A 26,868-nucleotide genomic window follows, 5' to 3' on the forward strand; every position below is an offset into this window, starting at 1 on the left:
TCTGCGGAGCGCGGCGCGGGGACCTTACTCGCTGGGTGGAAGAGGGGGCGCTAGCGGGCAGGAGGCCTTGCCCGGGTGCCGGAGCGGGCGCGCGGCGAGCCCCAGGACGCCCCGGCTATGGGGCGGTGCCTGGGCAGCCCCTCGGGGCGCGCCCTCTGTAGCTTTTGGCTGGGAACCAGGCTGCCGCCTCCGAGCAGCCCTCCGCAGCGCTGCCTTCGAGCTACGGGTGGAGGCCCGGGAGGCAGGCGAGGGAAGCGGGGGCGTGACTGGGGCGCTGAAGTAGGCGAGCCACAGGGCGCCGCGCCACCTCCGCGCCGGGCAGCAGTAGGGCAGTCGGAGGGGCAGCGACATCTGCGGGCGGGCGGTCGATGCTTCCTGGCGGCGCGGAGCAAGCGGGGCGGCCCCGAGGACTCGGGCCGCGGCCAGGCTGGCGGGCCTCACTGCGGGTGGATGGACGGCAGACTTGCCAGTCCCACTGGAGCCCAGGCCTCCAGCGCGTGGCCCCGGGCCTAGACTGTAGAAGAAGCGACGTCCCTGGCCGCGCGCTTACATTCATGGCCTCGCTCGGGTAGCTGGGCGACGTCCGTGAATCTTCGGTTTATCAAGTCACCTCGAGGGACTCAGGGAACCCGTTTTTCCAACTGGGGATAGTGATTATTCTAGTTGCCTCTTGCCTTTGGAAAGTTATTCTAACACGGTTGATCAGCCAGCCAGTAAGAAGGAAAAATAAATAGCGTGGTCTGTCCCTTGGTGAGGGGATGTAGAGGGATCCCGCCAAGTGGGCAGAGCCAGTTTTAGGCGGAGCGGCAAACACAGCCCATTGACAAGTCAGCCCCGGAAAGGGTTAACTGCATCCTGCAGGTTCGGTTTACATGTAAATAGAGAGCAGCTGCTCCGCGCGGGCCCCAGTTGGCCCTTTTAAGTTTTTGATTGGTTGCCAATGACATCACCGCCCGTATTATAACACTGTGGACCCAAAGCGGCGTCGGATAAACCCTCCTTAAAGAGCCATGGCCACGCCCCGGCTCCGCCCCCTCCAGGTGCCCATTGGCCGCGAGCTTCAGTGAAGTAGCGGTCAGGTTTCTCCGGATTCCTATTGGTTCAACCTGCCGTCGGTCGGCAGCCGGCCCGCCCCCTCAGAACCTTACATTTACAGTGTAGCAAAAGAGAAAGTAACTATGTTGCTGCTGAAGATCAATGAAGCCTAGTGAATGAGGGCTGAATGTGCGAATCCCTTGCTGAAGTGGAGCGCCAGATGGTGGAGGGTTACACTTATTTATGAAGTAAGTGGAAGTCACTGTGGCTACTCCTGAGAGTCCAGGGGTGTGAGGCGGTGTGAGTGTGAGTATGTGTGTGGTGTGTGTCTGCGCGCGTGTGTGTTGCGATGTTTACGGAGGAGCCACAGCAGGTGAGGTTAAAGTGTTCCCGCTGTTGGCTCACGCCGCCCTGTGCGTTTACTCTCTCTGCAGTCTACTTGGATTGGGGACGAAGGAAAAAATGAGGTTTGTTGGGATGCTTTGCGGCAGTTTTAAAGGCCAGGGACTTGTTAGTGCGCTGTGTTGCGAAGGAGGATGTTAAGTGCCCTGGAGTGGGGAAGCAGCATTCTCTGACCACTTAATTTTCTTTCCAGCCGCTGACTAGAGGTGGAAGAACGACTAGAGTGGGAGGGGGATAGCTCAGTGTTTTTCGGGGAGGTTTCCTAGGCTGTCTGGATGGTTTCACGGGCAATATAAACGCCCGACCCTCAGCTGCAGGGATGCAGGTCTCTTTATACACTCCTTGCGTGCGTGTGTGTGTGTGTGTGTGTGTGAGTGAGAGAGAGAGAGAGAGAGAGAGAGAGAGCGTGTGTGCGCGCCGCGCACTCTGTGTGGAGGTGGGGGTCCCAGCTTGTGTCTCCGCGAGCACGCTTCTGCGTCCCTCTCAAGGGAAATGGACTGTTGATCCTGGGACGTATCCTACCAGGTAACACAATAGCAAAGACTTTTCACCGCTGGGTCTAGCTGGGAAACAGTTATAGCTTCTGGAATAGTACTCGCTCTTCAAAAAATACTACGCAAGGGAGGAAGGGGAGGGGAAGGGAGGGAGGGAAGAAAGGAGAAAGGGAGGGAGAACAGGGGTTGGATTCTTCTTGCCCATTCAAAGGTGGTGAGAGAAAGCTGAGTCGGTGGGGATCTGTGGATGTGATAGGTGCGTGTGTGCGTGCGTGTGTGTGTGTGTATGTATTCTGCCTGTGACATTTTGGCTCTGTGTCTGAGAATGGTGACAGTCGTGTGTAGACGGATGTTGGATGACATTTTTCCAGACATCTCTTAAAGTTGGTTTAGACGAGCTCTTGCATGGCGTTTGGTTTCTCCTCTGTGTATGTCTAGTAGGAGAAGAGCTGGCAGGGCCCAGGAGTGGAGTGCCTCTATGACTGTGGGAAGGATGGCACTGTCCCTTTGCTGGTACCCTCTCATGAGACAGGACATAGACCCCTGTGGGCAACTCTTTACTTCTCACCGGGAAGTCTTCTTTATGAATCCATCCTCTTGAAGAGGGGGCACATCTGTGTGAGATCAAAAGATTATGCATAGTGGCTGCCTTCTGCTGAGAGAAGCTCTAGGATGTTCCTGTAGGGAAAGGTGGAGAATGGAGAGTTGAAGTGGTCCTTTCCTTAAAGGCAGGAGTGGAGCGGGTGGTGCGGCAAGGGAGCCATCTGAGGGATGGATCTGTCAGGATCGGGGTTTTCAGACCTCCCTCCCTAGCTTAAGGCTTCGTTTTAGAGGACCAGTATGTAATGAAAGAGGAAATGCAGATTAAATTTATAAATAAGAGGGCAATAGGAAACATGGGAGGTTTTAATATGACTCTGTTGTGCTTTTCAAAGGTCTTGGGAGAAAGAAAAGTAAGAATAGCTCAAACTTAAAGAGATTCACTTAGAGGGCTACTTTCATTCTGATATGCAGAAAGTTGACATCTGCCCTGATGTATATTTAGCTGCTGTATATTCCCATGAGCCTTGCCAGCACTCTTGGTCATTCCTTTGCCTTTGCAGTGGCTGAAGGAATTACATGGAAAGTATGCAAGGGTGGACGTATGGGTCCTTCTCAGATGGTTGCAGTATACTTCTGCCCTGGAGATGAGGCCCAGAAGAGATGCCTCTTAAGAACCTTCCCTTCCATCTTGAGCTTTTCTGATCCTTTGTGCTTGTACTTTTTCTAAGGCTGAACTTGGATGTGGGTCCATGAATGGTTGTTCATCAACATTTGCATAGCCTTTACATCTAACCTTAGACTCAGCAAGGACAGGGGTTGGGGAGGGGGGTGGTCCTCAGGCATACATCCTCTTCGAATCCCTAGTGGTGAGAGTCAAGCTTTGAGTGACAGGATACTGGGCACTTAGGACGACTTCACTAAGAGGGATGCAAAGTCCTTTCCTAGGGATTGGATTCGACTGCTTTTTGTGTCACATGACTTTATTCTTTCTTTCCCCCCCTCCCCTTCTTTGCAGACTGTCTTGAGTTCTTCTTGAATTGCCAGTTTTCAGCCTCCTCATGCCTCCGTCTCCTTTAGACGACAGGGTAGTGGTGGCACTGTCTAGGCCCGTTCGACCTCAGGATCTCAACCTTTGTTTAGACTCTAGCTACCTTGGCTCTGCCACCCCCGGCAGTACCAGCCACCCTCCTGTCATCGCCACCACCGTTGTGTCCCTAAAGGCTGCGAATCTGACGTATATGCCCTCATCCAGCGGCTCTGCCCGCTCCCTGAATTGTGGGTGCAGCAGTGCCAGCTGCTGCACTGTGGCAACCTACGACAAGGACAATCAGGCCCCAACCCAGGCCATTGCTGCTGGCACCGCCACCACCGCCATCGGAAGCTCTACCACCTGTCCTGCCAGCCAGATGGTCAACAACAGTGAGAATGCAGGCTCTCTAAGTCCATCAGGTGGGGTGGGCAGCCCTGTGGCAGGGACCCCCAAACAGCTAGCCAGCATCAAAATAATCTACCCCAGTGACTTGGCCAAGAAGATGACCAAATGCAGCAAGAGTCACCTGCCGAGCCAGGGCCCTGTCATCATTGACTGCCGGCCCTTCATGGAGTACAACAAGAGTCACATCCAAGGAGCTGTCCACATTAACTGTGCCGATAAGATCAGCCGGCGGAGACTGCAGCAGGGCAAGATCACTGTCTTAGACTTGATTTCCTGTAGGGAAGGCAAGGACTCTTTCAAGAGGATCTTTTCCAAAGAAATTATAGTTTACGATGAGAATACCAATGAGCCGAGCCGAGTGGTACCCTCCCAGCCACTCCACATAGTCCTCGAGTCTCTGAAGAGAGAAGGCAAAGAACCTCTGGTGTTGAAAGGTAATGCCCCCACCCCTTCCCCAAGCACAGCCCTGGGGTCACCCTGGGTTTTCTCTGAGAAGTACCAGCATCTTCCTTCCGCTGGCTGCAAAAGACCAGAATTGCCTTTCTTCTTCTTATCTTCCCTTCCGTGCCCTCTCTTAATTATTTTGGGGTTGGGAGAGAAACCCAGCAACCTTGAACTGAAAGCCAGAAGATTTGGGCTCTAGTCTTTAATTCACCTTCTCATTTGCATTGTGCAAGTCATTTCCCCCTCTCGGAGATGGTTTTCTCATCTTTCTAAAAAGGGGCTCTATGACACCAAATGGCGTCTGCAGTCATGCCTGGTCTGGTACCTCTGTTCCATTCAAACTAGCTGGAAAGTTCTTGTCTCTCAGACGTAACCAAAGCTGATGGAACGGAGAAAACCGCAACTGTGGTGAACTGCAAGTAAACCTCCAGGTACCCAGTTCTTTTTGTGGGAAATTCTTCCTCTTTCTCACCTCTCTGAAAGTGACCTTCAAAAAGGGCAGAGATCCTTATTTTAGGACCTCTTAGAGAGTTCACCCCAAACATCCGTTCCATTGCCAAAACTCCAAGGGAAAGAGTCATTTTTATGAAATACTCCCCAACACGCTGTTTCTTCTGGTGTCACCTGACAACCGTTGACATCATAGCTCCTTCCAAGATGGGGTGGTGGGTCACTTGCCCCAGGACACTGAGTGTGAATAACTGGGATGTCAGTGTCACCGAGCCCTGGCAGGAGGAATTAATTGCCCACCCATCTCTGGGCTCCTTCCGCACAGCGTTGCCTAACCTAGAGGGAGTCTGCATCCCCTGTCCCTCCAAGATGTGCCTCTTTGCCCTTGGATGCGGTGGCAGTGATGGTGGTAATGAGAGACAGTCATCTTCTTTCTTCTCTTTCCTTGCGTGTTGAGTCAAGGCACACAGTCTGGGCCACCTTGGCAGCCAGTCTCCTGCACTGTGTAGGCCAAAGGCATCGCTGGGTTCCTTTGAACACCTTGCATATTTAAATTGCAACAGGCCATTAGAATGAGCAGGGTAGTTGGTTTTCCGTTGTGGGCTAGTTCTGCCATTCTTCTTGTCTTGCCAATGGTGCATTCTGCCTTTTGTTGAGGAGTGTTCTTAGAAATCCATTTCTAAATTTCTTGGACATCATCTCCCCTGCCCACCCTCACTGGCCTCGAGCCTACTCTTATTGGGCTCAACTAGCACAAAGGTACAGCTTCCCTTAAGGAAGGGCTGGTGGGCTCTCAGCGGAAGGAGAACATCATGGAAGTTCCATCCAGAGTGTTCCAGAAGCACCCAGTCATTTTGTATTGTTTTCGATGGGTTTTCTTGTGGTTACTGATATGCTCATATTTCCTCTGTGTATCCTTGTATTTTGTCATTTTGTATTCTTGTTTGGCTGACTTTGCATGATTCCCAGTAGGTTTACTCAGCTAGTGTTCTGTCTCTGTGATCCTGGCTTGTCTCATCTTTTTCAGATGAGAAAATACACTCTACAAACTTCTCATTTGTAAGAGTTTGTACTGGAGAGCCAAGAAGTGGAGAACCAATGGAGTGATCTTCAGGGTGGTCTCTCGCTCATGTAGAGTAGATGCCGTTGATGGAAAGCAGGCCTTTTGTGTCCAAATGATCTGAGAACAGGCATCAAATAATCCACATGAAGATGGCCCTGGACTTAAATATTGAGAGTGTTAAGGAGGAGCTGTAGATTCTACCCTCTACTTTGGAGTGGGCATTATTGTGTATGGGGGTGGCTTGTCAGTTGCTGGGAAATGAATCTCCTAGGTGTTGCTGATCAAAGTGGGGTTCCTCTCCCCATTTCCTGTGGATGCAGCTGAGAGCCCAGGCAGCCTGGGCTTGTTCCTCAGTGTCAGTAAGATTGCCTCAATGGGGCGGGGCCAGACATGCTGCTGATGTCACCGCTGGGCGCCTGCCGCCACCACCGCCAACAGGGCTCATCATTTTCGGGTTGGTGAGACGCAGCGGCAGTCGACCTGGAAGTCGCACTGGTGGTAGAGGTTGTATTATTTGTAGTTTGGGCTCTTTCTTCAAATAGCTGGGAACCTTGTTGAAGATATGTAGTTCGGGAGCAGAAGGATCTGTAATGTACTTTATTAATTATTTTTGTCATTGTGATTTTGGTCTCTTTGGGGGGGAATGGCCTAAACTTGGGGCCATGATGATAAAGAAGGGAAATAGATCAATATTAGAATGCCCCTCTAGCTGCCCTTTCATCTGGGTAAACCAAAGGTTAATACCATAACACCACTGAGGTGAAAATGGGGTGAGAAAGCATGAGAAAGCATGGCCAGCAACTTCTCCTAGGTTCTTGAGTGGGTCTATCAGACCATTCTGATCTGGCTTTTCTGCTGAGGTTTATTTTAGTAATCCCCACCCTTGGTGATGTAAGATTTTATTTTAGCAAGAGTAGTAGAGGTACCATTTTGGAAGGAGTGGTTTTCGCAGGGAAGATGTGGCGGGGATAGGGGGGTGGGAGTTGGTTAGCTTCCGAGGTAGATGCTTCTAAGGCTTCAGGAATTCATTTTCAGAGATTTCAGTCCAATCTCGGGTTAATTGATGGCTGACCCCTCTGATTCTCTGGTCTGTGTTTGTAAACACTGGTTGCTACCCTCCCCGTCCAAGTTTTATGTCCCCCTGTTTGAGTGCCATGTTCTCCATTTTTGGTGCTGCCTGTCAAGCCGAGCGGCCGCTCAGACACTGTTTTAGTAGTGCTGTGTCAGGCTGGGAGGAAACTGATGATAGGCGCAGAAGCCCCTGGGATTAAGTGACTGCTCTAATTTACAGTCCCCTCCCCGTTGTGACCTACGTCTGAATTCATATTTTATTCTCATCCTCCAAAGAAGAAATGGTATCAGACCTGTGCTTCTGTTCCACCTGGCAAACCATGAGTCAAATGCCTACATGTGTAGAGACTTACAAAGGTTTTGAAAGGATTGTAATCTGTTTCACACAAAGTTGATTATTAATATGATTTTGTACCCAGCTGAATAAGGAGGCTAGATGATTCTGGGTTTTCCATAACGAGAGCTACCATCTTTGCTATGATGTTTATAAGGTTCCCTTTCTTTTCAGCAAGGCTGAGTTCGGGGAAGTAATTTGTCATTTACCTATGTAGGAATGGATAGTCTATTATCACCTCCTCTTTAAAGACAGTCTGTGCCTTTAAAACTTTTATTATAAAAGTTTTCAAATACAGAGAAACATAGAAAAGAGTATCATGATCACCATATACCTAGTACCCAGATTAAACAATTGTTAATGTTTTCCCTCTCTGCTTTCTCTTCCTTTATTGGTTGTTGAAATATATTAGAATATAGATAATGTTTGACTATATTTCAGTATGTTTCATGTTTAAACTTAATGTTTTCAAATTAAGAAGGATGGGCATACTTTATAGTACAGTATGGACAACATTTTCACTCCTAAATATTGGTGTCATGTTCCCGTTGTTGACTTTCTCAAACTTGGAATTCCACTTTGACTAACTGGCTACTACTGAATCTATGGGAGTGCCCCCCACCCCACCAATACCCACCCACTCCCCCAGACTGGGAGGAATCTATAGCGTCCTCTTCCACAGGAGTCTATCAGGTCTCATACCTGTACTTGCTCTGTGCTGTCACAAAACAAAGAGTGACTGGCAGGCCAGCCTCTGAGTCAGCAGTATTTATTGGGGAGAGGGCTGGTGGGGGATGAGTGAGTACCACTTCAGGAAGCTGATTCAATAGCAAAGGTTTGATCACATAGAGAGGTAACTTTTTATGCTAGAAAACTTTCCATCAAAACTCCTGAAGTGAGCAACATAAATGGCACATCTTCCCATAGTCACAAAGGGCTCTGAAGTCAATACTTGTAGGCAGTACTGAGTCTGATGACAAAGTGAAGGGCTGTGCTTAGACATCAGAGACCCCTGAGGAAATATGTTTTCTCTTCTTCATTGTTTTGTGGGATAAACAAAAGTCTTCCTCTTGTCCGTCAGGGATGTTAGGAGGATTTTTTTTTTTAAGATATGCGAAACAAAAGCATAATCTATATTCACAGGCTTACTGTTGTGATTCTGAGCTTCTGTTTAACATCCAGACATGCTGAATATTAGCTGTGTAGCAAATGGTGGAGAGATTCAGGCAAGAGCAGGGGCCAGCCTGTCTGAGCTCTCGTCTTGGCTCACGCCTTGCTAGCTATGTGCCCTTGGCCAATGGCTACTTCCCTTACGTCCTTATTTTCCTTATTTACAAAAAGGATGTAACAGCGGCACTCTCCTGGTAGTAGGTTAGGTAATAAATGAATTAATGTGTACAAAGTGTCTAGAACAGTTCCTCATACAGAGTGAGCTCTCACTCCATGTAGCCCAGTAGTATTACTGTTGGTTGAACAGAAATGATGGTGTCAGTAAAACTGGAGTTTTGGCCTTTCTTCCAAAGGAGTGCAAATAACAAGTTAGGTACAGCCATGTGTGTGCGTGTGTGTGTGTGTGTGTTGCTATGGCCTAAAAATAACTTGATGACTGTTACCTAATTTAAGTAGCATACAGTTGGAGTGCCAAGTAATTACAAAGACATGTTGGGTCAGAAGGCCAGAGTAATTTCGGCATATCCTAGAATTATTTATTCAGTGGGGAATTTGTAAAAATGTGATGATAAATCTGTCCAACGAATGTCCCTTAACTAAATAATGAAAGTATAAAACTATTAAGCTTTGCTTTTTCTGGCCTCTCATCAGGCTGATTTATTTTTGGAATAAGGATTGTAGTCTGACTATAAAAGGGGAGGTGGAAGGAGTGGGGAGTATGCTTCATTTTGAAAAGTTCTCGAAGCTCTGCATTTTGATGAGATGGAAGGCCAGGGAAAAGGAGGGAATTCATGGAAAGGTCTGCTCATGTCTTTCAGCGAGTCTTGAACCTTTCCGTGAGCTGGTTCAGAGTTGCCTGTATCTTCCTTAAGCTTTTAGATATACTGTGCTGCTTCCTAATTAAAATGTCAGTGAAAAGCCCACTCCTTGTATGTTCAGCAGAGTTTAGCTCACTTTCAGCTGAGCTCCAATCGGGACTTTGCCACTGACCAGCTGGAGGTGTCCTTAGGCAACTCAGCTTACCACCCCAAGCCCGTTTCTCTTCACTGGAAAACAGGGATAATCCCAACATCAAGGATGAAAGACAATGTAAATAGAGTGTCTGACACATAGATAGCTGTCAAAAAATCAGGCTCCTGGGCTCTGCCCCACTATCCCCACACCCTTTCAGAATCTCATCCATGAGACTGCGGGGGGGGGGGGGGGGGGGGGGCAGTGGGATGGGAAGAAGGGGTCCCCTTTCTAAGCACAGCCCTAGAGAGCATGTTAAGTAGGAACCACTGTCCTCACCCATTTAGATCAGTTAAGTTAACCATCTGGCTTGTCAAGGACAACTTCAAGAAACTCCTTTTAGATGAGAAAAAGCAGGGTAGAGGAAGGGAGATTTGGCAAAATTACAGGAACCGAAGCATTCTCTAGACATAGCCTTGTGGTGTTCCTGCTCTCAGGAGCCAGCATTAACCTCTGACCAGGAGCTGGCCCTGATTCCTTTATTCCAGTGTTAGCAGCACCAACCAGACTGCCGGGCCCAGCATCACTGGGGAGCGCTAGTTTGGGCATAGGGGTTTGCAGTCCTGAAGCAATTTGGTTCAAGCAGCTACAGGATATACAAGGGGCAGCAGTTCTCATCCCAGGAGAAGTCATCTCACCTCTTCTGAACTCGAGAATCCCAGGGTATAGAAGAGGAAGGAGGCTTAGAGGTCCCTAGTCCAGGAACCTTCACTGCAGGCTGCGCCTTGAAATCACCTGAGGCAACTTAAAGCCTAGGATGCTCTGTTCCCACCCCCAGTGATCCTGATTAAATTGGTCTGGGGTCCAGCTGAAGTATCAAGACTTGTAAAAGCTCCCAGGTGATTCAAACACGCAGTGAACTGGGACACCATCAATCTTATCCAGTCTTCTTATTATGCAGTTACGGAATTGGGGCCTAGAGAGGTTTACTGCTTGTCCAAGGTCACATGCATGATTAATTTCAGAGCCTTAGTGCAAAAATAGGTCTTTCCAGGTCGATAGGTTGATTGTGTAGGTGTGTACTATAATCTATGATAACAGTATCTACTATATTGTGTGCAAATATAAAATAATACATACATAATTTTAAATATATATCTGTTTTAAAATCTTTATTGAATTTGTTGCAATATTGCTTCTAATTTTCTTTAATCCATCCATCCTGTTTATTAAGTTCACTATGTTTTTTTTTTTTTTCCCCAAACTTTAAACTTTTTATTTTGTATTGGGGTATAGCCAATTTAGCCAATTAACAATGTTGTAGTAGTTTCAGGTGAACAGTGAAGGGACTCAGCCATACATATACATGTATCATTCTCCCCCAAACTCCCCTCCCATCCAGGCTGGCACATAACATTGAGCAGAGTTCCCTGTGCTGTGCAATAGGTCCTTGTTGATTATACATTTTAAATGCAGCAATGTGTACATGACCTTCCTAAAATCTTTAATTATCTCTTCCCCTTGGCAACCATAAGTTTATTTTCTTTGTTTTGTTTTTTTTGGCCTCAAGGCATGTGGGGTCTTAGCTCGTCCACCAGAAATCAAACCCAGGTACCCTGCATTGGAAGGCAGAGTCTTAACCATTGGACTGCTAGGGAAGTCCCTAAAATAATATGTTTAATTGAGGATGAGATGGTTGGATGGCATCACTGACTCAGTAGACATGAGTTTGAGCAAACTCAGGGAGATAGTGAAGGACAGGGAAGCCTGGTGTGCTGCATTCACAGATTCGGACATGATTTAGTGACTGAACAGCAACAATCAATCAATCAGTTTGAGTATTGCTACCTTTGTTCTTGAATTTTGGGATTTCAGTCCAGAAGTATAAGGACTTAAGTCTAAGATATTATGAAACCAGCAAGCTTCATGGCCCTGATATTCACCTGGGTCCTAGAAATATGGAACAATACTCATGATTATTTGATCCCATCTTCCAGGGAACTTAATGGTTTCAGGAAGAGCTGGAAAACAGTGATCAAAATGCACCCCTGTACCTAGATGTCTAAGGACTTATGGATTGGTTGGTTTCTGTGCATGTAAAGCCCTATGGGTATGGGAGATTCATTCATCTCTTTAAATTTTCTTTTTTGTTTTTTTTTTAATTGAAATATAGTTGTTGTATAATATAGTGTTGCATTAATTACTGCTATACCACAAAGTGATTTTTCATCAGATATCATTGAATGCCTTCTACACACTCAGCACTGGTCTTCATGCTGAGGCATCTGCCATCATAACTAGGAAAGTTTGAATGTTAGAATGAGAGCATATGTGGACCAGGCTAATATTCCAAATTCATTTCACCTTACAGCTCATGTACCTGTGTGGATTCTTCATTCTCTTCTGTAGCAAAATCTTGTTTAAGGAACAGTTTATCTGGAGGAAATATCATTCTCCTGGGAAATCCATGTTTGTGTGACCTTTGGCTTTTTTCTCCTTTATTTTTCCCTTTCAAGATAGACTCTGGCCTTTTCTAAGCACATCTTCTTGGGCCAACACAATTTTTTTCCAAAGTCTTGATCCAAAAAGGGTTTTTTTTTTTTTTTTTTTTTTAATCAAAAAAGGAAATGCACATACTCTCTCTGTCTCAAGAAGCGCAGGGCTGACAGGCCTCCTCTGTGCATTGGAGTGGAACTGTGTCATTTGAACCTCACTAATTTGGGACATGTTGCTGATAGGAATAAGACCTGTGTTTATTTTTTCCTGCAAGCTCTCTATGAAAAGAGGATATGCAAAGCAAACAAACATTGTAAATGGTGTTTCAGAGACAAGGTTTTGGCCTGCTTAGGAAAAAAAAAGAGTTTCCAAGTACAATTAAAAACCACTCTAAGGGACCAACTGAGCTATCAGGAAAGCCTACTGTAAGGGACAGGGCTGGGATAAAAACACAAGCATTTATCGTTTTGAAGCCTGTGCTATTTCCCCTAAACTGCGTGGGTCCTTCTTGCACAGATTTTCTGTGGCTACAGATCCATGTACTGTAACCTTACTAATTAGAAAAATGGGAGGGAAGAAAAAAGTGTGAGTGTGAACCACAGTCTGAATTTTACTGTAGAGTATTTCAAAATATACATTTTATATTCATGTTGATGTAGTATCCTTTCTAATTATGAAGTCCTTGATTCTAGATGCTTTTATGCATAAGTGAGGAGGAAAGTCTCAGCATCTTTTTTTTCAACTTTTATCTGTATAATCTATTATTACTCAAAGTTGGGAAATATATCTATACTTATGTAAATATATTTATAAATACATTATATATATGTGTGTGTAAATATAAGTATATTTATAAATATACATATGTGTGCATCTATATATATATTCCAGTCCCCACCCCAACAAGACCCATATTTTATGTAACTTAAAGGGAAAACAAGCTTGAGCCTATGCTTTTGGATACAGAAATGAGCTGTGCAGCCTGGTATTTTCATATAAGATAAAGTCTGCTACCCCATGGTCTGCCTCTAGATCACTAATGGGAAGAAAAGGTTTGTGGGCTCATCAAGTTATCTATATTGCCATGATGTTTTATTTGTGATAGAAGCCTATTTATCTTTCTTTCACCACCCCTCCCCAAGTCTGGAATTTCATGGACATCGAAATCAAGCTAAACTCTTCCAGACTCTTCACCAAAGGGTGTGGTTTGGCCTTTCTACGTCCCAGTGGACTCCCATCAGGCATCTGTTGCCCAATTCTCAATTAAGTAAATAAATGGAGCTGCCCGATGCAGGGGACATTGTCAGGCCGTCCTCCCTTTGAGGAGTGTAAGCTTTTCCCCTTATGATGTGAGCTCATGTGAGCTTACGTTATGTCCCTGGCTAAGGAGGTTGTCACCACTTTAGGCAGAACATTACTGTCCAGCTCTTTAGTACTCAGTGCTTATTCTATGGGAGGAATAATCCCACATTCTTTGAACTGTGGCCCTGGGGTTCGCTACCACTGGGCTAAATATCACCAGCTGTTGCGCCTGGCAGACAGGGAAGAAAAAGCAGATTGGGAGGAAAGGAAGGAGGGGCAGGGGTGCAGAGGAAAGAGAACAGTGTGAGGGCAGAGGGTGCTGTCAGAGGCAGATATCTGATTATCAGGCTCCTCGACTGGAGTCCTGGGTTCCAGTTTTCAAGGCAGTGAATTACTGTCATTAGTTATGACAGAATGTCTGTGTCCCTCTTAAAATAATAAGACAGACTTCTCAGAAGGGCTTCTTTGAAGGGATCCAGGACTTCTTCCTGGGCCTTGTATTTCTTATTAAATAGCATATTTTTATGCTATTTGAGATCTATAAGATCTGTAAGATCTATAAGAATGGTCTGATGATTCTCATGGAGTGATATTTTACTCTGACAGTGGAATACTATTTAATCACATATAACTGACCATCCTATCATCCCTGAAATTAGAAAATTATTTTCCATATAGTTTCAGGGGAAAAAAAAGCGATTGAAAGCTTTCTATGTGCTGGGCATTGGGTTATCACATCAGCATGTTAGTTAGTTCCCAGCACAGCTTCCTGAGAGAGGTTTTAGATTCCTAGTTTTACAGCGGGAGAATCAGAGGAGGAGATTCAATACCCTCCCCTGCCCCGATTGTTAACCAGTGAGTTTCAGAATGAGAACTGAAACCCAGTTCTAAGGATCTCAAAGGCTCAGTTCTTTCCAGGTTGGCCACATGTTTATTTACAAGCAAGCTATAGATCTCATTCCTTAGGGTCCCTTTAACTGTGCTTTGTCTATGAAGTGTCCTTGGTTACGATATCCGTGCTGCCCCACACCCCCATTTTCTTGTATTTCCTCAACTGAAAATTCTAGTGCTCAGAGTGGCTGACTATGTCCTCAGAGAGGAGCTGGCTGCTCAGTGACCTCATCCTGAATTATATCCCAACTTTGGGAAACTTCAAATTTTGGTCACAGCAACCAATCAATGAAAGAAATGTTTAAAAACTGCAATGATTACTTCTGGCTTTTATGAAATGTTTGTTACCTAGTGGACTCTGACATGGGAGCACTGTTTCTCATGATAACTGCACTCTACGTATGAGTGACTGAGACTCAGAGAGGTCCAGACACTTGTCCAGGGTCACTCAGCTCTACCTTGTAGAGTGAGTGGGCACAGCGTTCTGAAGCTTCTGCTCCGTGTATTTTCAACACAGAGATGTTTAGAGTGCATTCTTCTAGTAGCCTGTGGATCTGAGGATGAGGCTTCCTTCTTTTGTTCATATGAATGTATCACTTTCTAGAGTTGGGAGTAGATAAGGAAGAAGGAAGACAAGTATGAAATTATATATAGTGAGTAAGAAGGCATGTTTGATAGGTATATATGACTATATCCCAAAGACTCTAAGACCCGACAATATTTGATTATTTATGGTTTATATTCATTATCTGTTCTATTAATATGGATAATAATATTAATGTTTTTTCCGCCCTCAAGGGTATAAAGAATTTCTGTTGTTACCATTCCCACCTCTGGGAAGTGAATTTTCTGGGATTAGTAAATTAGAATTTTATCAAAGTATTTACTATTTATTGTTTTCTCTTCTACTTTCTTTATCTTTCTTCTTCTGTTCTATAATCTAAGCTTATAAATACAGCTCAGGTAACCTGAGAGTGTGACAGGGACAGACCCCAGAGAAAGCATAAATAACATCCTTGAATGATAGCAGAATAGACCCCTGGGAACTATGTGCTTGAAGTAGTATTCATTCAGGCAGAATTACTGAACATTTTTTTACACTGTCCCATTTTACAGATATGGAAACTAATTACTTACCCAAGAGAACGTCAGTAGTTGGTAGCAGCACTGGCATAGAATCCATATTTCCTAACTCTCAGTTTTATTAATTATCCTTTAAATCCCAGTGGGAGAATAATGCTTTGGTTTTCATTTGAGTTGTTACTAAATAAGCAAATTTTGTGGGTTCACGTGTTTGGCCAGGTTGCTTCATGTTTTCCTTCCCTTCCCCTTTGTAAGGAGCGGATTAAGTGACTTTTCAGTGAATTGATTGGCTGATTTGCATTTGTATTCAGCTTTCCTATTAGAAATTTGCATCTTTTCTAGCAGAGGGAATATATTAATAGTAAGTTAACAGCACAGATTCTAGAGTCAGCCTGCTGAGTTTGAATCTCAACTTTGCCACTTATTAGCAGCATGAAGTTGAGTGAAATAAATTTGGTGTGCCTCAGTTTTCTTTTCCATAAACTAGGGAGGGGAATGACAGTTTTCTCATGCATTTCTTTGAGGTTAAATTAGATAATATATATATGAACAATGCCGGACACATAGTTGCTAACATTTATTACAAATGTATCATAATTATAATACCATATATCTGTAATAAAAGTTCATCACCATAGATTTATCTCCAAGGGATATATGAGTAATATATTCAGTCAAATTAATTGACATCGCCACTGGTGAATGTAAGTAAAAACGACTCTTTGATGCTTGGCAGATTTTTTTATGTTTAAAGGTTTGGAAAAACCCAGCCTTTCTAGTGGGGTGGATAGGTAACTACATCAGGACTTTTTTCTGAATCAGTGCTACTCTGGAAAATTATATACTATTTCTGTGTAAGGAAATCTTATAAAATTAAGTCTTAGCAAATACTCAATTATATACCCACTGTTGGACTATTAAGAAAATTTTAGAAAGAAAAATTAGATGATACGCTAATCCCCCAGACTGGCCTAGTTTCACTTTTACATATTCTCTGCATTCCTTACCCATATATGTGCATATTTTGCAGAGTTTTTCATACAGAAACTGAAATTCATTTTCACTTTATATTGCATATGCTTTTACTTCCTGTATAGTCATCACAGGTTCTCTTTGAATGTTATAACCTGTCTTATTTTATGGTTGTATCACTTTTTACTTAATTCGTTTGTCTACTCATTAAGTTAAGATTATTCCCAAATGTTTGATATTATAAGAGAAATCTCTGGAGGGAACCCCCTGTTTGGGAGTTTCTCTACTTTTCCATTGAGGAATGGAAGCTCCGGGCCAGCCACCTTGGGTTTCTTTTTTCCCTTTAATCCTCCTTCATTTTTTCATTCCTACGTGTCTCTTCAAAAACAAGCTCCAACTGCCTATGAGAGTTTATTAGGTTTGTAAGGAAGTCTTTATCTTTCATCACAAGGTGTTTGCACAAATTTTGTGTGTGCCACACACGTGCCCTAAAGCATGTACTGTAAATCTCCAATTTCTGTGTTGGTGGGCAGGGTAAGCGAGTGTAGAGGCACCCAGTCAATACTATTAAAAACCAGAAACTACTGTGGACATGAATGATCTGGCAGGACCAACACCACCTCCTTGTTTCAGAAATCTGAGTCACTGAATCAAATAACAGTTTGATGCTATTGATAAGACATTTTGAAAGGAATATCCTTGCAAATAACAACAGAAAGAGTTAGATTTTGTGAGAAGCTATTAAGTGTTTGTGCCCCTGCCCCTTTCTCCTCCTTTCTTAAAACACTGGGGTTTCAGTGCAGCTTGGAAGTCTTTTGAGTGCTTAAGCAGTCAAAAGAATACATCAGGATGGAAAGACAATTCCCATTAGTTCGTTTGCCAAATTAAGGTAAAATGCCCTTTAAATAGGAGCTAATTCTCTGACAGATAATTAGCTTGTCTTTCTTGATAAAGTATGTGAATTGGATTGAGTTTATTATAATTAATCTTGCATATTATGTAAAAATGCATTTGTCTGCCCTTATTAGGCAAATCTCTTCATTCCTACCTTAAAGGTGGCTTGGAACTTCTATCCCACTCCAGTGAGAACTGACTGAATTGGATGAATGCCAGGGTGATGGGCAGCTTTGTTATAAAGGTTGGGAGAGGCTGAATGTGGGGTACCGCTATTCAAAGACAAGGCTTTCTTAATAATATGTGTGTGTCCTCAGTCACTCGGTGGCGTCCAACTCTTTGTGGCCCCATAGACTGTAGCCCACCAGATTCCTCTGCCCTTGGCATTCTCCAGGTATGAATTCTGAAGTGGGTTGCCAATTCCTACTGCAGGGGATCTTCTGGACCCAGGGATCGAAACTGTGTCTCTTGCATCTCCTTCACAGGCAGGTGAATTCTTTACCATTAGTACCACCTAGGAAGCCCTTTTCTTATTAACATCTACATCTAAAAACAAACAAACAAACAAACAAAAACTTTGATTATGTTTTGGGTCCTGAGAAATCAGATGCTACAAAGCTGCCTAAATAAATGCCTTGAAATCAGTCTCCTACTCATGACACTCTTTTGGATTTACAAAGCAGAGCATTTTCTAGGGACCGAAGAGAGGAGTGATTGGCAAGTACACTTGCCGGGGTCTAAGCAGTGACTCTGGGAGGTGGCCTGAGGGGGAGCAGAGGGGCTACTCGGTGACTTTATGAGCCGCAGTGCGCCCCCCCATCCCCCGTAGCTTTCTTCCTCCCCACCCTCCAGCTATTCAGAGTTTCTTGAGACTCCCCATCTGGCTGCTTTCAGGGCTTCTTTTCTCATCAAACGCTATTGTCCATGGCTACTTGATTTTGCCAAGGGCAAATGTGGGCTGGGGAGATGGAGTTTGGGATTCAAAGGACACGCTATAGATGATTCACCCAAGAGCCTCTCTCCTCCAAGCTAAAGTTTTTCTTTTCTAGAGAAGATATTTGATGTTGCGTGGGAGTTGCCTGACACAGGGCTTAGACCACCTTAGGGTGTAGCCCTTGGTCACTGTGTGTGTGCGTGTATGTGCACACACATATTTTAGTTAACATTTGCAAAATGGACACTCAGCATTACCTCATTTAATGAAGATAGCAATAGTCATCTCTATCTGCAGCCGTGGCTCAATATGATAGCCATGTGCTACATGGGACTTGAAATGAGGTGAGTCTAAACAGAAGTGTGCTGTGTGTGTAAGATACTTGCTGGATTTCAAAGACTTTGCATAAGAAGCATTTAAGATATTGCATTGATCATTGTTTTACTGTAGATTACACATTGGAATGATACTATTTTGGACATGTTGAGCTAAGTAAAATATATAATTAATGTTAATTCTACCAATTTCTTTTTCCTTTTTTAAAATACAGCTGTGAGAAAGAAGATTTGTTACATAGCAACTGGCATCATACTTCTATGGAATAGTGCTGATCTCTATATAGTGATAACAGTATTATTATCTCTACTTTTTAGACGAGGAAACTGAGGCTCAGAGAGCTTAGGTAAATTGCCAAAGTCACACAGCAGCAAGTCAAATTCTTACTGCAATGCCAGTGTAAAGCAATGTGATTATAGGGTAGGGACTTTGTAGTTTGAGCTCCGCCTAGGAGGAAGTGGGGGCTGGAGATTGAGTTTGGTCACGTGACTAGTTCACTCCGTGGGGCCTAGTAGTGAAGCCCTAATGAAAAGTCAACTCCAGAGCTGCGTTCATCTTTCTGATTCATGAACACAATGGAAGGCTCATCAGTCCATGGGACGCTGAAAGTCCTTGTTCAGGACCCTCTCAGCTCTCTCTCTGGGTATCTCTTCACTTAGCTGGTCCTGATATGTGTATTCTTTGTAATAAAAACATCAAGCTCTTTCCTGCATTCTGTGAGCCATTTAGTGAATTAGCCAACCTGAGGGGGGAGTGTGTGGGAAGCCAAGAATTTTAAGCTGATTGGTCAGAAGTGCGGGTGGCCTGGGAACCCCTGGGCTTGTGGCTGGCATCAGAAGTAAGGGACAGTCTTGTTGGGTTCCATGCCCTTAGCTTGTGGAGTCTGTATTGACTCTGTGTTGTTAGGGGCAGTTACACTGTGGTTTTATAAGAATAGACTGCTTTCCATCGAGATGTATGTTTTAGGGGTACAGTGTCCAGGAAATCAGAGTACTGTAGCTTAACTTGCTTGTTTCTCTAACCCCACATCTCAGGTGACAATGGCCAGTTATGCTCTAGACTTGTGAAATGACTCAGTCTTCTGGCAACTGCTGTTGACCACGAGACTTGGCTCTGAGACAGGGTAGCCTCTGACACCACCATGCCCAGAACCTTCCAGCCTGCAACTCTTGGGGTCCTTCTGCTTCTTCATGTCCAACAATACCACATAATGGGTGGTGACATATATATTACATATCACTTTGATAACAGAGATTTTTAAATATTGGTGTTGGGATTAAGTTCCTTACAAGAAACTGTTGTAGGGTGATAACATAGGTAGGTGTGTTTTGTAGTTTTTTGTTTTTTTTTTTTTTTTTCTTTTCTTAAGTAGTTTGCAATGTCTGGGGCTTCCCAGGCTCAGTAGTAAAGAATCCGCCTGCCAATGCAGCAGACTCGGGTTTGATCCCTGGGTCGGGAAGATCCCCTGGAGAAGGAAATGGCAACCCACTCCAGTATTCTTGCCTGGAGAATCCCATGGACAGAGGAGCCTGCTGGGCTAAAGTCCATGGGGGTCACAAAAAAGCTGGACACAACTGAATGACCCAGCAGCAGCAGCAGCAATGTTTTGAATCACACTTTTGTCATACGTGTCCTATTGACATCTCCTAAATGCTGTGTTCAGATCTTTTCTTTGGGGGCTTTGGTTTGGATTTTTAAACCATCATTCCATGTGTTTTCTTTTTCTTTTTCAGTTTGGTTTCGCCTTTCTTCTTAAAATAGACACTCTGTCTTCCCTGTGGTCCTGCTAACTGTCACCCTTCTGTTACCGCCGAGGCCTGGCTGTCTTCCTGAAGGCCCTCTTAGGTCACCAGCTCCTAGAAAGTGGACTCCTACAAGGGCATCTTGGGGCTGCCCTAGAAGGCTCATTTCTAAGAAAAGACAAACTTAAGCTGTGTAGTTCCTGCAAGGGGAGAGTCCTTTACCAATGAAAACGAGGAATGAAACAAAGCCTGTTCTAGAATTGGAAAAGAAGTCTCTTGAAATGCCCACGGTGACTTGATTTCTAACTACTTGGGCCAGCTCTGGGCAGTCTGCATACTACCACTATGCCAGGCTTGCTCTTTAGAACTGTTCGGCTTTGAGGTTGCAGAGAGTTAGGTGACTGCCACTCTCAGTAACTGTGGGAGCTAATGCCCAGTTTCTAGGAAGGTTAGAAAGAGTTTGTGAGAACCAACCAAAAAGGCACAGAAAACTGGGCGTTCTCTCCCCACTCTGTGTCCCTGAGTCTCACCTTCCAGAAGACCAGTGGCTCTGAGAGGTACTTTGTTTCTGTCATTCAAGAACACCGGTAATGTGACCTCTGCGAGAGAACCAGGGCTGGAACAGTCTTTTTTAGAGAAGAGGAAACTCCTGTGTTTGAAGAAAAAGCTCCTAAGATATGATTATATTTTAAAATGGCTGTTGAGTTAAGTAGCTTGTGCAAAGGTGCAAGGTTGAGAGGGAGGGATGGGAGGACCCCGGAATTGCTGATTTTACACCCAGCCTCGTCCCTTCAACAGGAGGCAGAAGAAATGGCCCTGGGGCTGGTGAATTCACACCTTGTGACTCATCTATCTGCTAACTCAGCTTGTCTCAGTGGGCAAGCCAGTTAGCTGGGAGGGGGCCCAACTAGATCTCAGTACTGTCCCCCCCCCAGCCCACATTTCATGCTTAATAAATGAGTGTATAAATGGACTGCGGGGTGGGGGGGCTCTCCCCCTGTTCCCTGACTTCCCGCAAGCTGAGTGCTCCCTCCTAAGTAAGCTTTTACTTGTTCATGGCTCTTTCTATTCATTTATCACTTAAATAGAATGTCCAAGAAGGAGGCATGGAGAGAGGAGAAAAGGTTAAGGGCCACCAGGTATGATCTATCTTTGACCCCAGCCATCCTCAGGCATGGCTGTTTGTCAGTCCTACAGGCTGCCTTTTCCCATGAGCCTTTCCAGCCCCCCTTCCCAGTCTGGGAGGGGGACAGGATTTCTGTGTCCTCATGCTAAACTCACCTGGCTGGCCCTGTACCTGTCCTACACAAGTATCAATGGGATGGCATCATTTCAGGTATTCTTTTTTTTTTTCTTTTTAATTTTATTCAAGTATAGCTGATTTACCATGTTGTGTTGATTTCTTCTGTACAGAAAAGTGAGTCAGTTACAACTAGACCGACACACCTTCTTTTTCATATTCTTTTCCAATGTGGTTTATCACAGGGTATTCAAGGAGTCTTAAAACATTTCTTCTCCCAGGCCTTTTGCTAAATTGCCTCAATTTTTCCTTCATCGCTTTCTTTCTCTCATTTATCTTCAGAGACGATATATTTTTAAAAACATTTTAATCTTTTAAATTCCTAGCATTATGCTGAGCAACATATAGTACATCTTTACAATGAACTGAATCTTTCTCCTCTCATTCCAAAGCTCATTTAATCTAGAAACATTTTTAATAAATATGTAACCATACTGCTTATTGTTTGTAATCAATGTGTCAAGAAATTCTGTCACTCATAGTCAATGTTTCTCTTCTTTAGAAGGAAGTTATAAGTTTTGTTGCTGTTCAGTCAGTAAGTCCTGTCTGACTCTTTGTGGTCCCATGGACCGTAGCCCATCAGGTTCCTCTGTCCATGGGGTTTCTCAGGCAAGAACACTGAAGTGGTTTGCAGTTTCCTTCTCCAAGGGATCTTCCTGACCCAGGCATCAAAGTCATGTCTCTTGCATTGCAGGCAGATTCTTTATCACTGTGCCACCTGGGAAGTCTGAGATATAAATTAGGAATAGCTATTTACCTGTAACTGACACTCAGAGAAGTTACAGTATAAGGACACTCATTTAGTAATTGGCAGAGATGGGATTGGAATTCAGGTCTACTGACTTCAAACAAGTTATTCTTCTACCCTCAGTGGCATTCCCTGTCTCAACTAATGTGTCTCTTCTTTGAACTCTAGAAACATTTAATGAGCACCTACTATAAAAATCCGGTATGGCTCTAGGTCCCAAATAGTGCACACTTCCAATTTCTATGAATAACTCCCAGTATTAGTTCATTAAATCCTTGAAGTGACTCTATTGTTGCCTGTTGGAGCTGTTATTAGCCCTGTTTTGCAAATGAGGAAGCTTGGGTGCAAGGAGGCTAAGGAACTTCGCTGAAATCATGCTGCTGGAAAGTGCAGAGGCCACCTGAGCCACAGGGCAGTGATGTTGTTTTTCCTCTAAGATGCACAACAGCTGGGCTTTGTTGGGATCCGCACTTTAAGAATAAACAAGGGAAGAAATTAACAAGTGATTTCAGATAAATGATCAGTGAAGATTTTGAAAGTTTAGAACTTCACAATATAGTGAAAGAGATCTGTGGGAGAGTTGCTGTAAATAAAAGGAAGACCTTTACGACGACGGGATCCTGTTTGATCTGAGGTATGAATCACCTACACGAGGACCTAGGGGAAGGGAGTTCCGGGAAGAGGGAACAACACGTGCAGAAGTCCTGAGGTGGGAGGCAGCTCACTAGGGTTCAGAAATCCCATGATAATGGCCCTCGTGGTTGTTCATCGATGTCCAGTTTGTCCACACTGTGCTGAAATTATAGAATGCCGAAATTGGGAGAAACTTACAGATGATCCAAACCCCTGGTTTGCTAGAAGTGGCATGAGGGGTCACAGAGCTAGCACCCAGTACAACTGCAGCGTGGAAGCAGGGGCAGTGTTCCAAGTCCCTGCTGTCAGGACGTCTGTTCCCCGAGCACTGTTAGGCCTGGCTTCAAGGGAGGGGGCTGGCACCCTGCCGGTGCCAGACGTGGGGTGCATCTCAAATTTCCTCTCCTTTTTGCCCATCCCGGGTTGAACCAACCATGACCTGGCCGACCTTCCACTGAACCTCAAGTCTATGCTGAAAATATATGATCCCAGTCCTCCCTGCCAGAGATGTACTGGCTTCCTGGTTTAGTTTCCCTTCCCTTTCATCCCAGAAGGTGATCCATGACATGGGGATACACCAGCTTTTGACCTGGTGCAAACTCGTGTATCCCTCAGCACACCAAGGCCCCTCACCTGGCTCTAGGCTGATCTTTCCAAGTTCAGCCCTCATGTGGGGCTCGGACCACTGGGCATGGCTGACTCAGTGAATCCTTGAGCCAAGAGAGCTCATGCCTGCTCTTTCTGGCAGTTTATCCTTAATGCTCAGACTTGCTTAGTATTCTTGCCAAATATAGAATTCAGCTCAGTGGCTTGAGGAAGTTGTTGCTATGCCTTTTGTGAACTGAAAACTCTGGTTCAGTAAAACGACTCATGGTTTGATGTTGACACTTGATCCTTTCCCCTGCCACTTCCTGAATTCCCTAAGCCACAGCCTTTTGACCCCCAGATCATATGAAAACACATCCTTGTAAAAGCTGTTTGTTTGGACATGGGAGTGTCACCCACAGCTAGCGGAGATGCTCACAGCACTCTTTGCCTGGCGCTTCCCTACACGATAGTAAGGATGAAACCCACCCTTCACTTGCAAGACCCCGTCTCGCTTCCTGCCTTTCTTCCCCCCTCTTGTCATGGATGTTTGTAGATGACCTTTTACGAACATGATTTCCAATGGGAATGTTTCACAGTAGAAATATGTTCTCTCCTGAGGCCTGCTCTTGATATTTCCAGAGATTTATTTAATTGGACTCTACTTAAATCCCTCTGGGAAACATACTTTTGCCGTGAAGTTGTGATGTGTTTAATTTGGGGTCTAAGATAAATGCTGGTCCTCAGGGGAGGTGGATCATTAAGCAGCAGTTTTCCTTTTGTACAGTGGGCTTGTTTAATGAATAACTTTACTGGGCTTTCCTCTGTTTGTTTGTTTAGCAATGCTTCATTATTTAAACTCCTGCGCTGCAAAGCAAAGAATGCTTTCCCCTCTCTTCAGAGACCTAAACAAGCGTGGAGAGTATCTGCTTGAGCTCTTGGGGAAAACATGGCTTTGTGTTTTATGGCTCTCTTCTCCTGTTAACATTCTCCCCTCTGTAGCCTTCCAGCATGATCTCATGGATTTTTTCCCCCCTTCCTTAATCCTTCCTGATGGATTAACCGGTATTGAGCTTTTTAGTGAACAGAGGAGGAGAAGCCCTAACATGGTATCGAGTGGCCTCCCTGATACACAGAAAGTCTCCAGCTAAACCTTTCTTCAACCCAGAGAGAGGCTGCAGGAAGGACATGGGTCAGCACTGCTCCACGGGGAGAGTATAACTAATGAGGAGGCATGTGTTTTGGGGAAGAAATGGGCTCCTCTGCTTGTAGCTGGCTGTGGCACAAAGGTTCCGGAAGATTCCACAGGCATGCTTTAGGCAGCTTTCCCATCTTGACTTTGGACCACTTCTGGCTTGAATTTGAGATATGGTACCTACTTGGGCTGGCTCCCAGGGGTCAGATTCTCAGGCAGTCCGCAGCCATGGGTGTGGTACTTCCAAAGTAAGCATTATAATTTATATTTTCGAAAAGTAAGCTATAGTGGGAATTAAAAGCATTGCTGTGTTTGTCTGCTTGGGCTGCCATGACAAAATACCATAGACTGGGTGCCTTCAAGAACAGACATTTATTTTCTCACAATTTTAGAGGCCAGAAATCCGAGATCAGAATATAGGATGGTCAGATTCTGGTGAGGTCTTCCTGGCTTGCAGATGGACACCTTCTTGCTGTGTCCTCCGTCTGAGACACACACAGAGGGACAGACCAAGGTATCTGCTGTCTCTTCTTATAAGGGTTCTAACCCTCTGTGTAAGGTCCCCACCTCATAACCTCATCTAAACCTAATTATTTCTCAAAAGTCCCATCTCCAAATAATATCACATTAGGGATTAGGGCTTCAGCATGAGAATTTGGGTGGGGACAGGGGGAGACACAGTCAGTCCATAGTGGGTACAAAACGTGTATTCTGCAAAAGGAAGGGTATGAATTTTGCCCAGGTTTGGAGTATAGATAAACTGTACCATCTGTCAAATTATTAATAACTTTTTTCTCACTCTTCTCTCTCTTTCCCTTTCAAACTTATATTGATCATGTATTATGGACTTCTAAACATTCAGGAGTTTCCTGCTGAAGTTAGGTTAACATCCCAATTGCTTAACGGCTCTAAGAGGCCCTCTGCAGACTCCTGGGCCTCCTCTGATCACTCTCACTTCCTCATTCTGCTTCATCACATTCTGTCCCTTTGAGTCATCGAGGCCTCATGAGTGTCCTGCCTTGGCCTCTAGTGCGGTCCTCTCTGCCTCAACTGTTCTCCTGGGTCCCCTCCCCTCTAGCCATTTTCCAAACTGGTCAATCCCTTCTTATCCCCAGAGAGGCCTGCCCTGAAACCTGATCTAATCGGCCCCCTCTCACAGCACCTGAGATGTGGAGGGCACCTCATGGCCCTTGTTGTCATTAATCATTATCTTTTTATTTGTGTTTTATATGTTGATCATCCATCTCCTCCCATTGGACCCTGACCGATGGGGAGGGAGGGAGGAAGGGAGAGGGAAGGGGCATCGTCAGCCTGTCACTCAAATCTTAAAATATCTGGGAGGGCTTGCTCTCAGATAAAAGAGATTTTATAAATATTTACTTATATATTTGACTGTGCTGTGTCTTAATTCAAGTTTCCAGGCTCTTAGTTCCCTAACCAGTGATTGAACTTAGGCCCCTTGCACTGGGAGAACAGAGTCTTAACCGCTGGACTGTCAGGAAAGTCCCTAAAAGAGATTTTAAAAGTTGTGTTCATGTAACAGGTGTGTCTGTTTAGAAAAACCCATAGGCCTGAGCTGTGTGTTTGCGATGTGGCTTTCTCCCTAGGAACTGGTTGGCCTGGGATGAAATAGGTAAAGTTTAGATGTGGAGGGACCAGAAGGAAATCTGGACTTTTCACGTTTTCAGGAACAAGAGGCTTGAACTTGGCTGTCTTTTCTATCAGTCCCTCTATATACTGTCTGTAGTTTGATAGGTACACTTTGTAGCAGAAAGCTGTTCCCTTGATTGAATCCCAAAGCTCTGTCTTGAAAAGAAGAACTATTGCGTTAATTTCTTTAATTGGCATTTTTGTGAGTGGGTGTGAAGGTCAGTCTCATGGGGCAGATGAACTCCCAATGAAAATGAAGTCCATAATGTGGGACTTTGGACAGGCTGGGGGAAGAAGGATGTAGCTAGACCCATAGAGGTCAGCTCCGACCAGTCCAGGCTCGGCCTAAGGGAGCATGGACAACTTCTCTTGCCCCTCAGGCTGAAGAAGCGACTTGGAAAAATCAGTTATTTTTCAGCCTGCCCCCTGCCTTCCAGGTTGCTGCTATTATTGCTCAGTCCCTAAGTCATGTCCCACTCTTTGCGACCCCATGGACTGCAGCCTGCCAGACGCCCCTGTCCTTCACCATCTCCTGGAGTTTGCTCAGATTTCTACCCATTGAGTTGGTGATGCTGTCTAACCATCCTCTGCCGCCCTCTTCTCCTTTTACCTTCAGTCTTTCCCAGCATCAGCGTCTTTTCCAATGAGTCTGCCCTTCCCATCAGATATGCCAAAGTATTGGAGCTTCAGCTTCAGTCCTTCCAATGAATATTTC

At 44.8% G+C, this 26,868-nt stretch overlaps 1 protein-coding gene across 2 annotated transcripts in view; it reads left to right on the forward strand.

Annotated features, from left to right (window-relative positions):
- Window positions 1–1,133: 1,133 nt before the first annotated feature.
- Window positions 1,134–26,868, forward strand: part of DUSP10 (dual specificity phosphatase 10) — a 39,327-nt gene continuing 13,592 nt past the window's right edge. Inside the window, exons 1-2 of one of the 2 annotated variants that reach the window (XM_020916709.2) lie at window positions 1,134–1,283; window positions 3,490–4,343. In XM_020916709.2, coding sequence (XP_020772368.1) covers window positions 3,533–4,343 — 811 coding nt within the window. In that variant the 5' untranslated portion in view covers window positions 1,134–1,283; window positions 3,490–3,532. Of the gene's footprint in view, window positions 1,284–1,867; window positions 1,963–3,489; window positions 4,344–26,868 lie in introns of those variants that run through there. The other variant, XM_070474488.1, reaches the window with a different exon arrangement.

This window comes from Odocoileus virginianus, chromosome 11 (assembly GCF_023699985.2).
Source record: "Odocoileus virginianus isolate 20LAN1187 ecotype Illinois chromosome 11, Ovbor_1.2, whole genome shotgun sequence".
NCBI classification, from domain to species: Eukaryota; Metazoa; Chordata; class Mammalia; order Artiodactyla; family Cervidae; genus Odocoileus; species Odocoileus virginianus.